At 40.9% G+C, this 15,232-nt stretch overlaps 1 protein-coding gene across 3 annotated transcripts in view; it reads left to right on the top strand.

Moving 5' to 3' along the window:
- Nucleotides 1-14,742, top strand: part of SLC2A12 (solute carrier family 2 member 12) — a 35,568-nt gene extending 20,826 nt beyond the window's left edge. For all 3 annotated transcript variants that reach the window (XM_026121135.2, XM_026121152.2, XM_026121145.2), the window contains exons 3-5: nucleotides 6,857-6,979; nucleotides 9,518-9,650; nucleotides 11,519-14,742. In XM_026121135.2, coding sequence (XP_025976920.2) covers nucleotides 6,857-6,979; nucleotides 9,518-9,650; nucleotides 11,519-11,615 — 353 coding nt within the window. In that variant the 3' untranslated portion in view covers nucleotides 11,616-14,742. The remainder of the gene's footprint in view (nucleotides 1-6,856; nucleotides 6,980-9,517; nucleotides 9,651-11,518) is intronic.
- The last annotated feature ends 490 nt before the right edge of the window (nucleotides 14,743-15,232 follow it).

The following is a 15,232-nucleotide window of genomic DNA, read 5'->3' as shown; positions in this document are numbered from 1 at the left end:
TGCACAACCTGCAGGCATGCTTGTCCACAAAATATTTTCTCTTTCTTTCTGAGAAGAGTTATAAAAATCATTGCCTGCAAGAGCTGAAGAAAATGAAGAAAGGCAAGGTACTGATAGAAATAATCCATGTTAATATGAGGCAGCAGCTAATTGATTCTGCTTCGGAGCTGAGCTGTAGGAAGGAGCCCTGTCTCTCGCCCTGCAAAAGCAGTTTATATTACAGTGGGAAGAGGCACTGCTTCCCAAGTGAGGCTGTGGACACTCGTCTTCTCTCCCTCCAGTGGCCCCTGGAGGAGCTGGGCCTGGTTCAGGGTCTCTCTGCTGTTTACTGTCTGTCCAGGTTACCCTGACCCTGACCTGCTGACTCCACTGCTTGGGTGATCCCCTAAACCATTTCAATCACAGTGAGCTACCTTAAAAAATTTTCACATTTTTCTAATTTGGCTCATTTTGACTGAAACTGCCCAGGGAGTGAGCACAGACCCACTTCTCCAGCAGATACGGAGGGATGGAATACTCCAGTAGCGAGGCAGCAATGAGTGACGGGACATGGCGTGGGGGCAGCAGCCTCTTCACGCAGCACAATGCCATCTCAGTATCCAGCTGTCCATGCTGGGAGCAGTGTGGGACAGAGCTGGTGTGTTACAGCAGAAAATCCCCGTTTGGTTCCAGCGCTGTGTGCACTCACGGGCTCATCCCTGTGCACACTGCGATGGCTTGTGCTGATGACTTCTATAAGCACACCCGTTGAAATCTGCACTGCGAGGCAAACCACATCTGAAGTTGGTCCTTTTTGAAAAGCATTTGGCCATCTGGCTATTTGTATTAATACTCAGTAGAGCCAGAAAACAGGTAAATAAGAGACCTATTGGGTTTCACAAGCCTGGGAAAAAGTTTGCTCTCAGCAAACCTAGTCATTGGCCATGTCCTTTGACTTCCTTCCTCCCTTGGCAGCTTCATAGTTGCTTGCCTGCATCCTTCCTTGACATTGTTAATTTGCTACATGTTCTTGGATGTTCTTGTATCCCACATTACTTGTGGGATAATCCCTTCCTTATCTTCTGTCGGATCTCTTGTTGCTAACAACCCAGTCTGCTCCTTTCAAAGTCTTACATACTTCTGCCTACTTCTCTCCTAAGCTGTAAATCCACTTAATCTCTTTCCACCTCAGAGTGGGAAGTTCTGAGCTTATACCTTAGAAACCCTAAATTCTTTCAAGTGTTCCAACTGCTACTCTCTAAATCTCACCATAAAGAACTTGATCTCACACAATACAGGTATAGGAAAGGAAAAAATGCTGAGCAGCGAATGAATACCAAGAGAATCTAATATTTCATTAATGAGAGCTGCTGTGCAGCTTCCAATTTGCTTCTGCCTCCTGGCAGGAATGAGGTCAAAATAAGGACATTTTTCATTCATGTACCTTACTTCAATGTGGTGTACCTTCAAGCCCACAGTATGTCTCAGATGTTCCCATTTTCTGCTTCTCTGATCTAAGTCTTTACCTTCTTTTTTTTTTTCTTTTTTTTTAACTGCATAGTTGAAATAAGGAAGAAGACACACAAGAGTCTAAGACATCTCTTTGCTTATGGCCAGAATATATAGCTTGTTAAATTCTCCACATTGGCTCATACAGAAGGGCCACACAATCAATCTGTTACCCGGTCACCGAGAACAGCCAATAGCAAATGCTTAGGGAAAATACATGAGAATAAGCACATCCAGTATGCACAGTATGTCCTTCTGGCTATCTGTAGTTTAGAGAAGAAAAACATTGGGGGGTTATCTCTGTTGCTGTGTTTAATAGCCCTTGATGGATCTTTTTCCATGTGTACAGAGAAATAATATTTTAACATCCAGCACTTAATCATTTTTAACTGGCTAACATTTTCCACATCTGAAGCATCCTGTGAAAGTGAGCTCCATAGTTAAAGTATGCATTCCCTGACAAAGCACATCCTCCTGTTTCCCCTGATCAGTTGTGCCTGGTAACTTCAGTTGGTTTCTTTTTGTTTGTATCCTATAAAAAATAATGAAAAACTCTTCTCTATTCACCTTCACAATGTTGTCAGCTTCAACTCTGTTTCCCCCAGCCATACATTTTCTAAGCTGAAGAGCCCTAGTCCATTTAATTGCTCCTTGCAGGGAACCCCTTCCATACCTTTCTCCATAGCTCATCCAGTTCTGAGAGGGGATGACCAAACCTGCAGGCAAGGCATCAGGCATGAGGGCATAACATGCATACACAGGGATGCAGGAACGTCTTTTGTCTTCCTTGGAGCTCCTTTCCCAATAATTGCCAAGCCTCTGTTTGCTCCACAACCTCTGCCTTAGATGAGCTGATACTGTCTCTGAACTATCCACAAAGGCTTCATCCCCTGAGTCATGATGGCATTCAGGTATGGGTGCTGGGGGTCAGTTTTCCCCATATGTGGTACTTTGCCTTTATTGATAATGAATTGTATGTGTCATCTTACCAAAGTACTTTGGGATCCTTTTGCAGCTCTTTGTGATCCTTTTTCATTATTATTACCTTGAATAATTTTGTATCAGGAGTAAGTTTTGCGCCTCCAGTCACCTCCCTTTCCTGAATCATCTGGCAATATTCTGAGCAAACCTAGTAATCTCCTTCCATTGTGAAAACTGGCCTTATCCTTTTGTTTCCTTATACTGCAGTTAGAAATAGTCCTTCAGGATTTGTCTCCCATAAACACAGGCTCTGCTTTGGAAAACCCTTAAACTTATTCAGAGTGAATACTGGGGTAAACAGCATACCTGCATTTTTCTTCTACAGCCTGCATTACTGAAGTACTGCCCCATACACAGGCTGGTAGAAGCTCCTGCTTCTGGCATGCTATGCTCTTAGACAATACATTTTCAAAATATTTGCCTTCCTGGTTATGGTTTACAAATAACTTCTCAGGATTTATGCTGTATTTTCTTTGTTTGGACACAGCTCATACCTTTTTTGGAAGGAATTTTTCTGTTTATAACAGCTCGTTTCACTTAATTGTTTAACTGTGCTGAGCTATTTCTGTTTATTTTATTTGGTTGCATATATATTTTAAGTTTCCAATCAGATAAGTTAAACATTCTCTGTACCCCTTCTACAGCATTTACCCTTATAACAAGCATCCTTATTTTAATGTTCTCCTTTTGAAGCTATATGTTACTATGGTAGAACCTTGGCTCTTCCATTTCTACAGGAATATTGAGTTTGAAATGTTATAACCAATATAACAGAGTATCTTTGTGTATTTTGAACTAGCTCTGCTCAGCATTAAATCAAGATGTATTTTTCCTCATGAATTATCAGGCAAATTGCAAAAGAAACAATCATCTAAAATGTAGTCTCTGCACTGTGCCCCACTATGAAATTTGTTCATTCTGAATAAAGGTAGCTAAAGTCTTCCACTGTTACTGTCTTCTGCCTTTCCAGTCCCTCTGACTTTGTTTAGAGGTCAGTGTCAACATCCTGGTCAAGTGATTGACTGTGTATCCGAACCCTCTGTTCCTCCTATTTGGGCAAGCAATTTCAGCACATCAGCTGAAGTGAGTACTACACAAACTGACTGTGGTAGTTACTGAAACACTTAAGCATTCTCATCCAGTGTGATATTTTATTTGAATTAAATTCTACATCTACATATGCAGTGGGTGCTTTTTTCTCTAGATTTTGCCATAATAAAATATTCAACTGTACATTTATTCTTAACCACTGTCAACATACTACTCATTACAGGTCAGCAAAGGTAAGAGTTACCTGCAGCCGCTGCATGAACAAATGCAGCTGAGAGACTCATGGGAGGCTCTTAGCCTTGTTTCTTTCCCACATTTGAACTGGAATTCATCCATTCCACAAACACCAGCCAAGGATTGCCAATGTAGATATCAAAAAGTATTGATTGTATGCAATATGATTACTACCATAGCATCATTTGGAAATAAGGTTAGATCATGTAGCAGATGAAGAGGGGAGGGGGAGCTTTTATTTGGACTTTGTTTTCAAGGATGGGCTGCTTCCCACTATGAAATGTAGTGGCTGAGGTTGATGGAAGTAGAGCCCGCAGTTTACTTTGCAGTGACTTCGGGAGTCTGCTGGTTAAATATCTGCCACACTGTGTACACGCTTAAAGGTAGCAATCATTATTATGAGTGGGAGTGAGAACCCAGTTACTGGCTTCCCAAGAGAAAGCCACATCCCCTCTGTACCTACAGCAGCTGCTGCTTTTTGGCAAAGGTACAGATAGTAAAAACAATTCCAGAGAGGTGCTAAAAGCAAAGATTTGATCATTATCACTGGTTCAGCTTGGGGAAAGGGATAAACACACTGTAGTACGTGTCAGATTTCTACAACTGCTATTTCTGCCAGGGAGAAAAAAAAAAAACCTATCCCCTCCTTGCCAATGAAGTAGAGGTCAGGGGTATGCCAAAGGAAGCAGCTACCATTAGCAAACATGAAGAACAGATCTGGTACACTGAAGGGATCTTTCTGAACTAAAATAACTAGTTGAAATAATAGTAGTTAAACACTACTGTGGCTGATGCAGATGCTCAAGTATTTTGGTTTCTGAACAGAAAAACAAAATCTTATACTTCCAGACAAATTGTATTTAGCCTGAAAGAGCCTCTCTGTCCTTGGAAAAGTACATGGTACTGGAGCTACTGCAGTATCACTTATTTTACATGTGCCATAAGCAGTCCCTCAGTGCTCATAACACTGCTAAAACTAATCCAGCACAGGGCTTGCCCAGTGCATCAGAGCTGCCGTGTCGGTGAACAGGATATGATCCATCTAGTTCAGTGCCTCTGTGAGCAGCTGCTGACAGTTGCTTGAATGCAAGAAAAATCTCGGATAAGCAAATATAGAACAAAGTGCCCAGAGAGAAAGTGTATTCCTAATCCTGTCATCTGTAGATTGGTTTATGCCCTGCAGAAGGGGGTTTGAACTCTTTCAAACTTTGTTTTAATCCTATCTAATGTGACTATGAATATTCTCTTTGCCAGTCTTTGCATATAATCATTTTTCCAGTCCCGCTCAGCTTCTCGGTGTAATGCTATCCTATGGTGATGAATTCCATAGGCTGTTTAGGGACTGCTAAAAACAGTTTCTTTTCATCTCACTTTTGTTGCTTTGCATTTTGGCTAGTGCTTCCTGTTGTGACATGTTATATCATCTATGACTAACGATATATGTTTCAACAGCCCTGATGCTGAAGAGGGACAAAATACAATAATGAAATTCCCATGCATTGCCAAGGCCTGGTTTTGCTCAGGAGCAAGACTAGCTGGCCTGATGGTGAAAAATATCTACTTTAGAAGCCAGTAATCTTTTCTTTTTTTGAAATCATGTGTAGAGACCTCACAGAACACATCTAAAACATTTATTTAGAAGAGTTTGTCATGTCAGCAGTGGATATATTAAACTTTGCTGTGATCCAAATCAGCAAAAAAGAGGTCTCTGTACAGCTATTGTTAAATATGCTTGTTATATTATGACTGTGTACCATTTGAATATGTGTAACAGTATTAGTATTATGGTCTTGATTCTCTTTCCTACTTCTGGAATAAGGTCACCACTTTGCCAGGTCACTCCCAGTGTGGAAGTAAGGCTCATTATATTTTTCTTTTTATTAAAAAAAAAAAGGATATCTGTGTCAGCTCCAAAATATCACTAAATTTGAATCTCTGATACAAAGAGATCTAGAGCAGAATTTGCATGAATCTTCTCTGTTAACACAAGATTCAGTTGTTTTTTCCCTTTTCAGTTGGTCCTTCATACTCTCTTTCCACACAACATTTTTTTCTTTTACATCTTTACTAGTACTGTTAAACAGGAGCCCTAGAAACGTCTGAAGTGTGACACACACACTCAGACTCACAGTATTCTATTTTTAAATTGTAACTTTAAAATTGTCCAATGTAAGTGTCCTGAGAAAACTCCCATTTGTTATTTTGCAGAAACAACATCACACAGGACCAACCTTAGTATGGCCATGTTCAAGGATCTGAAGACACAGTTCATCTGCCTGTAACAATTGTGTTGATCATTTGCTAACCCATGACCTTTCCATAAGTTAGAGCAACCTTGTGCTGATGCCTCTTGCTTATGAATGAAAGGAATTTTTTTTAACATCAAGGAACTGCCATGGCCCAGGAATGTGGAGTCTCTTTTTTGCTTTTGGTGTCAAGGTGGTAACCCAACCAGGTCTACATGACTGAATTTGTTATTGTAGGCTAGAAACACCAGTGTTTAGATCACTTGTATTGTGGTGTGGTATGAAGCAGCCAAAGATCAAGACCTCTGTCTTCATTTATACTTCAGCAATCTAATTGTATGTAGCAGAGAGCTGGAAAGGCAAACCTGCTTCAGTTTGGCAGGCTGATTTACAAGGTGGCATAAACACATAGAGCAGCTCTGAAACTGAAGATTACTTTGGTTTGCTGCCCCAATTCCATTAGCGTTATGTCACTTGCGAGTTATTTAGTCAGAGCTCCCTTTCATACACAGATGTGCAGTCAAAGCTCACTTCCCCATAGTCTTTCATATTTCCACAGTTATGTGTGCACTGGAAGATCCAGCTCACGGCTCTGCCCTGCAGTGCCACCCATGCTCTCCCTAACAGAGCAGCCGGCTGGGACATCCCAGCCTGCTGCCGACTGTGGCACACTCTGCTTTCAGAGCACAGCCCAGCCTCCTGGGCTTCGGGCCACAGCTACCTCACATCCCTGAAAACCACCTTATTCTTTCAGATGGCTTCATCTGAATTTATGGACTGCCTGAATTTATAGCAGGGAAAGCTGTGCTTTCAAAGATAACATCTTCTTTTTATTTTATTTTTTTCTTCCATTTCAGTGTCTTGGCTGGTACTGAGTGAAATTTTCCCTGGTGGGATCAGAGGACAGGCCATGGCTTTGACCTCTAGCATGAACTGGGGTATTAATCTCCTCATCTCCTTGACATTTTTGACTGTAACTGGTAAGCCTTCTCTCGGTCACTCCAAGTTGATGTTCTCCTAGTGGGCATAACAAATCTTTCCAACAGAAATACTATTGCTAAAACTTCAGGCATCATGCCCCGGGAGCCAAATTTAGGTGCTGTTTGTTTGTATAACTTTAATGTTTCCTCCAGATCCTTCTTATGCTAGCAATTTCAACTGTTCTGTGGACCCTACAACAACACATTCGTAAAGAGCACACAGGAAGCATAGTGGTGGAGACTGAGGATGTGGGCTCATAATCACTTTATATGCTCCCTGCTGCTTAAGGCAGCAACTCCACTTTCCCTGCACCACTGGCTGGAAATCTCTTTTCCCCTTTTGCTCTCGCATGGTATTGTCAGCCAGATCAGGGAACAGCCAAATACTGGCACCACAGAAAAAGAAGATAGTGTGTGGCTGGGTGTAGAGGGGACACTTTTCAGTGGCAGCCCACAAGGACACTGGCTGAAGCTGGTTGTGTAACTACAGCATCACAGCATTGCTCTATCAGAACAGCTGATGGATCAGCTGCACAGGCTGTGAACCTGTCTTTCAAAAATACTGTTTTTTTAATGAGTTATAACTGCATAATATTTAGGCTTTAGTCTACCTCTGAAGTCAGTGAAGTTCTGCTCTAGATCAGATGGCAGCTTTTCTGATCAACATTTTTTTCCTTCAGAAAAATATCGTTCCATTAAAATCATTCCATTGTATAGGAAGGTCCTGAATTTGAGAAAATTTCATTTAGAAAAAGGTGCACTTGCAAGGTAAAAATTTTTCGTGTTTTAATATCACAAAGTAGATTACCACATAACTAATTATAATACAATGATGAACAAGGGAAAAGACTAAATGTCAACACTGAAATGTGTTGATTGGAAATAGTTTTTTTCTAATTTTATTTCACAAGAAGTTTTTCAAATTTTAATTTTCAGGCTTAGTTGGAAGAAAATATGCACTGTAAATCAAAATCTAAGAGGGAACAGAATTTCCAGGTTTCCCTTAACTCTACATTACTCTCCAACAGAGGCAGAGACAAGCAAGCAATTGTTAGCAGACCCACAAAGAGTTCAGAGGTGGATTTCATTCTGTTAGATGTGTTTTGAGATGGGTTATTTAAAATGAAGGTGACCTATGACTAAAATGTGTTTCGTGCTGGCATTTTCTCTTTTTCTTTCTTTTCCCCCTTTAAGAGGAAACATTGAGTTCTTCCTTGATTAAAAGTAAGAAAAAGGTATCGGGCCAAAATCATTATGTCTACACCAGCACGTTAGGTAGATCAAGAGTCCTCTTCAGAAGCAAGTCTTCCAGTTGTCCTCATTTACTGCACTTGGGTTTGCATCATAGAGCAGTTCTGAACTGCACAAACTTTTGGACAAAACTAATCCCCCTCCAGCTGCACAGTGAATACTCCCCAGCTGCCAAAACTTGCTCAAGTCCTTGGACCAGAACAGAACTAGTCCTAAAGAAATGTCCCCAAAAGCAGGTAGTGTGGACATTAGGTTTTTGGCATCAACTGTTTCAGCTTGTAGATCTCCTATTGTGCAGCACTGCTTGTTAATGCATACATAGCCATTATTTTGTTCTTGGTTACAATGAATGCAAATCCACAGTAACTCTGTTGGCTTAGCTGGATCTAATCTGGATTTATGCAAGTGTAACTACAAGCAAATATGAGTTCCTAGTTTTCAGCAGAAAGGCTTAATTTGAAATTCTGTCTTCAAATAAATATATGCTGATCTCACTGAAGCCAGCAGGACCTGTACTTAGGTATCTGATGTAGAAGATACTGGCTGGAATAGCAGCTTCAGCTGCAATTTTTAGCTCATGACACAATTGGCAAATGTCTCACCTGTCTGGTGCAGATTTAGCAGGGGAGAAGGCTATAGGATTGCAGTAGCCTGTCAGTTTCATGCATATCCCACCCTCAGGCACATGCTGTGGCTGCAGCATGTCTCCCTTCAGCCTGGGGACAACAGCTGTCCCTGGACTGCAGTATCAAAAGAAAAATAATTCTTGGCTGGACCCATTAGGAGTTAACTCTTTGATCCCTTTCTGGCACAGAACCCATGGCTTGCAGTGGAAATGCTGGGAACTGACAGGTTGAAAGGATTAACTGGAGACAACCAGAACAGTGTAAAAAATGGCTTTTTTCTCTCTCTCTATGAAAGAATTTGCAACAAAACCAGACACGGGTGGAATTTTGAGGAGCTTGTGGCTCCCTGTGCCTTCATACAAACTGGTAACAATGATTACTCACTGTTTTCATCCAAAGTGGCAGCAAACATAATGAATCAATAGGCTTACGCTAAATGAGCCAATATGGACTCCTCAGTTTCCTTTCATAAGGACTATTAGAAAAAGCAAAAGCACACTTCTTTTTCAAATTATAGCTAGGCACAAGTAAGAGGGCTGAGAATAATAGCCTAACTTCCCTCTGATTGTTCCTGTGCACTAGAAACTGTACCTGTAAAATATAGCTACATAAAAATTCTTGTAATATTTGAAAATAATAAATATGTTTTCTTCTTTTGTAGACCTTATTGGCTTGTCCTGGGTGTGTTTCATTTACACAGTAATGAGTCTAGCATCCCTAGCTTTTGTTATTGTGTTTATACCAGAGACAAAACGATGTTCTTTGGAGCAAATATCCATGGAACTAGCTAAACAGTAAGTATTGAATGTGATTGCATCCCAGTGGTGCCAGAGGTACAAAACCTTTTAATGCCATGTGTTAAAAAAAAAGAAAAAAAAAAGAAAAAAAAAAAAAAAGGAAAGCGATTTTTTTTTCCTGGAAGAAACAGACTCTCTCAAGGCTTCAAGCCTGCAAGTGCTGATCTTGGTGGCCAAACAAACATTAAGCTGGTAAGGATCAGGCCCAAAAGGCATGGTGGTTTCATCAGTTCCACTGTGATGAATATCCGCAGCCAGGCCTGGCTGCCCATGCTCTTGGCTGATTTGCGTTCCCAGAGAGGAGGCAGAGCACATAAGTGACCTGAGCCCTCATGTCTAAGGCCCTGTCCACGTTGGCCAGCATGCAGGAAGAGGGCAAGAGAGAATATCTGTCTCAAATACTTCAAGGCTTTATGTAAATTTTTATAGTCTTTTTGGATTGGGATTTTTAGTGTGTTTCCTGAGTCCTGTGGCTCTGTAAGAGATCATACCCAAAAGAGGTTCTTCCAGCATGTTTTGTGTCCCTATCTCATCAAATAAATAGGGTGTAACAGCAGTGAGAGAGACAGACATATATGTTGATGATGTGAATGGCCCCGGTAACTTTTGCTTTAATATGGCCCATTCTGACCGTTTTTGTGTGACTTGACTCCATCTGTTCTTTCCCATCCCTCAGAAGCAGAGAAGTCTTTGGAATTACGTATCTTCAATAAAAGTAGAACATCAGTTTGGAGAATAAAACTAAACAGTCCTCTGGAATATGCCATGTACTCACAATCTCCAAATGCAGGTGTCATTGCCATAAATTAACTAGCAATTTTTATTAACCATGTGCTGCTGCCCCCTTCCTTTTCAGTTGTTTCTGGCCATAAAAATACAGACTAAGCAGGCCTGGTATGTAAAACACAGGCGTCTTGTGATATGTTCGAAGAGCCACTCTGCACTAGCTGTTTGCTTTCTTGGATTGGTCTCACAAGTGTTCAGCATAATGAATAAAAAGGATGAAGAAATCACAGGGAAAATAATCTGGTGACCAAATTTTCTTGAGGCTCAGGGGTGACAGCAGGGCTGCACTGCAGTGAGTGGCCATGCTGCTGCCAGCTACTGCCAAGCAGTGTCCCCTGATTAATCAGCAAATCCTAACTTGAGCAGGCAGTGCAGCCTCTTCCACTCTGTCCCTTCTGGGCAACAAGATAAATTGTACCCGGAGAAGCAGGCTTGAAGACACAGGGAGAAATACTCTGACTGAAAATAAGACATACTTTTTGATAGTGAAGCTAATTAGCCTGGAAACAGCCTACTGTGATGAGTCATTCTGTATTTGGATTTTTTAGAGAGTATGCTGCAACTTAGCCAGGCTTGAAGGAGTTTGTTTATGGGGTAGGAAAGAATAACTTTTTTTCCACTGCAGAAAGCTTGGAGTTAATTCTGCTGCAGGAACAGAGGATTGCTGCACTTTCTGCCCTGAAGGTCTCTGATCTCCCTGGGAGCACAACAGGGTGATTACTGCTTAATAGTCTGAGAAATGCAGATTTCTTATGAAGCCTATGGCTGGCTTTTCCTTGCCTCTCTCATCTTGGGGAAAAAAAAAACCCCACAAAGTCAAAGCACGGTTTCAGTGAGCTAAAGAACCTGAAGCTGGGATGGTGCTAGGGGCAGGGAAAGCTGTGGGCAAATCTGCCATCTCGTGGGGAAAGGGGGAAGACTGCAGGCGGGGGCCGGCGTGCACCTCGTGCCACAGTGGGAACGCAGCTGGTTTTGGTCTTCACCTTGCCAAACTGTGCAATTGCACTGCCAAATCCATAGCTAGCGGGGAGCATATTCTGCCCAGTGTATTAAATGGCAAATGTTTTCTTCTCCTTCAGGAAATATGTGAAGAGCCCCTTGTGCTGGGTGAGCCAGTGCAGAGAGAAACTGGTGCCAGTGGAACCTCCTCGGAGGGAGAAGGAACCGTTCTACTAGAGCCAAGGGTGGCCAAGGCAGATGCGGACTGATGCAAAAAACGTTCAGCGATGCTTGCACTGTGATGGGACACTCCCTACCTTTGTTATACACAAGATATTCTCTCTATCATTCTTTAGTAGAGCTTCTTCCAGGGGGCAGTTTACAGGCAATGTTAAACATTGTTGCAGTTTATAACTTATTAGAACCCTAGGCTCAGTCTATTTTAAGGCAGAATCTCTCACCCCCCCTGCATTTACTCTTCTATTAAAAACAGGAGGTGAATGGAAACTGGAATTTTGTGCACAATTCTAGTTACCCATATTCAAGACGAGTTCTTACTGGAACAGGTGGAAAGAACTACTGGGATGACAAGGAGAATGAAAAGCCTGTCTCTTAGCAGGAGACTGGAAAAGAGAGATCTGTTTAGCCTAGCAAAAAGGGTTAACAGCTCTCTGTTAAGACATTAGGGAAATCAACACCATGGAGAAAAAATAGACAACTATGGAAGATACTGTTTGATGTTAGTACAAAACAACTGGGTATGAACCATTTATGGATGAATTTAGGCTTGAACTTAACAAGACTTGACAAAGAGGCTTATCCATCAGAATTTGAACAGTTATAATACAGAGCATGCTCAGTTTATAAAAGGAAATTTTACATGTGGTTTCCTGAGATGGCAAGGGCCAGGATTCAGTGACTTAGGTTATACCCCTAACATATTAAACAGTCGAATTTTTTAATGTGGGAACAGTCACATCATCAACTATTTTAGACTGAGGGTAGCCCTACAGAAAGGGAGACAAGATTTCTTTGGCTTCCCAGTCCAGCAAAGTTGGAAGCTGGAGCAACCAGAGTTGTCTCCAAAATCATTTTATTTCTCAACATAGGCCACATTAGACTTTGACTTTTGGATTCAGAAAGAATTATGTGGTACAGGACAGCACAAAGGGATTTCTGAAAGAGTAATCACTGCAAGTCATAAGCTAAGTGACTCTAAAAGACTGGTTATTGCTTAGCAAATGCATTCTGAATACTTAACAAGCCTCTGCAAAGGGTTATCTACACCGCTCCCTAAAAAGAACTTAGTCTATTTTTTCTAAAAGATGAATACATTTTGATAATATAGTCATCAATACATAAATATTTTCTAGAAGATAAATAAATGACCAAAGAACCTACAGAACACTTTAAAAGCTTGCTGGCTGTCTCAGCAGCCACACAGAGGCATTTCTTCCAGCATTTAATTGAGGAAGCAAGACTGACACTGTCAGCTGGAGTGTAGATACTACTTTGAACCAGACACATGATCCCACTTTATTTGCTGTCTCATAGCATTAAAACCACCTGACTGTGTCCTGCACTAAAGGAACAAGAACTTACTCATGTAGGCAAAGTTTTCACCAGATCAGATCAGTCCTGATCAGATCCTAAAATTATCACACTTCTAGATACTGACATTGTAAAATTTGAAAGAGAACATTATTCATAGATGAGCTTATGCTCAAAATCTGAAAAGAATCTAGTGAGGCTAAGGACATGATTTATCAGAAGTCACTGGAAATTTAGCTACCTCAAAATGGGATCCTGCTGATTCAGATCTGTACCACAACTTTCCTGCATCATGAGCTTTTAGGGAACTAGTATCTAAAATCTGTTGGACTTCCCTTATAAAGGTCAGGTAAATGGTCATCACAATGCAGGACTATGCAGATCCTGTGTCATCTAAGACAAGGGAAACTCTGGACAAAACTTCCAGAGCTTTTCTTGTTTTAGATGACATAGGATTTGCATCTTGGACCAAACTGCTAGGCAACTGGCCAGCTGGTTAGTTTATGGGTGCCTTATTTCTTCTGTCCTGATCCTAGTGCCATCAGTCCTCACAATAACCTCATGAATGCCACAAGCCTGGGCCAGTTTCAAGAATGCTTATGATGGTATACATAAAGCTCAGCAAGATAACCTTTTTGGCATCCACAAAATAGCAGGAATTAAGTAAACACTCTATATTTCTCTTCTGATAAGGGTACATATGAGCCCTTTCAACATGTTGCATAAGAAGCAATAAGAGACCAAGCACATGCAGGACACAGATGGCAGGGCTGCGCACCCGAGCTGTAGGCAACTCAGACTTGAAGCCTCATCAGAAGCAGAAAGCATAAAAGTCTTTTGTTCTTATTCGCTGAAGGATTAGCCAAGCTGCAGGGAATCTGGTGGATTGCCATCCCAAATTAAAATTTCACCTTGGATCTGAGACGCTTTCCCCTTTTGATAATTTTTTCTTTTTCCTCAAAGCCCTCTGTGTGTTTGGTCGTGATTAACTGGAAATTTTCAGCAAAAATTGAAGATGTGCTTAGAATTTTGTTTGAGCTCTACAGTTCTGATACTGACCACAAGAGGATAGAAGAAAAGATCCCTTTGTGCCTGTGTGGGAGAGATCCCCTATAGCATTCCTCTTCATATTCCCCTGACCTCACCAGAAACAGTTTACTCAACGCTGCAGCACCAGGAATTGGCAAGGAGTATTCCTTTAACTTCTAAAAACCACCAGAAAAAGGATGGAAAAAGCACTAGTGCTCAGCCATGGAAAAGTATCATGGTAGCAGGGAAGGGAGAAAGCTGGAGAGCTGGAGAATAGAAGGGTTCGGAGCAATGGGAGAGAAGCTGTGGATGAGGAAGGCACATGGAAAAATGGGTGGACTTTTGGAAATGCAAGAGGACGTGAGGTCACAAATTGACTCTGGCAGTGGGGGGAAAAGGGCAGCTGTTTTTCGGTGTAGTTCTTTTATACAAATAAGGCTGAATTTTTTAACTAAAATATCAGTTAACTCAGATATATCTTGTCAGCAATTCAAAAAACAGAAGGTGGCCCAAAACTTACAAGATTTGTGGTTATTTTTTTTTTTAGTTTTGTAATGCTCTGTTCAGAATTCTGATTTTTGCACTCTTGGGATCAACTCACTCTGTGACAGAGTCTTTTTGTTTGTTTGTTTGTTTTTAAAACTATAGTATGCCCAAGTGAAGAGTAAAAATAGTGAAGAGTTGAAAAATATCAATGCCTTATCGCTAGAGAAAATAACACATTCTATTATTGAAACTGAAAGAATAATAAAATATGGGACACACTGTCAGTGCCATGCTTTGCCTCATGTGTGTCAAGCCTGCTAAGGATTTGTTTAAGAAAAGCAAAGGATCCAATTCATTTTTCTCTTCTCAATCACCAGCAAAGGGCTGCAGACAAGGCCTGCAAATATTGTAAAGGTTTTTATGATAAACAGAGACATTTTCTTTTTACAAAATGAACATATTCTACTATCAGTTCTAAACAACTTGTAAAATCTTCTTGTTAAAAAACAAGTTTGAACATTTTTCTGAGCTTCTGCATGTTAGTACCTTTCTCAGTTTTTTAACATTGATGTCTACAGAAGCCTCTACATCTGCTTCATTTTTATGTTGGAAGATGATTATCACAACTTCCAAAACAAATCTTTGTTGTTGAATAGTTAATAAAACCTGTACATGTTCTCACAAAAATAAATTTGACTCACAAAAATATCACAGAAATTGTCTCCCAACCTTATAGACTTTGGATTCTACAGAGAACTCTTACAAACTTCCCCCATGACCAAATACTT

The sequence above is a fragment of the Dromaius novaehollandiae genome, chromosome 3, assembly GCF_036370855.1.
Source record: "Dromaius novaehollandiae isolate bDroNov1 chromosome 3, bDroNov1.hap1, whole genome shotgun sequence".
NCBI lineage: Eukaryota > Metazoa > Chordata > Aves > Casuariiformes > Dromaiidae > Dromaius > Dromaius novaehollandiae.
The sequence above is the reverse complement of the archived record's forward strand: the minus strand, read 5'-3'. Positions and strand labels throughout refer to the sequence as shown.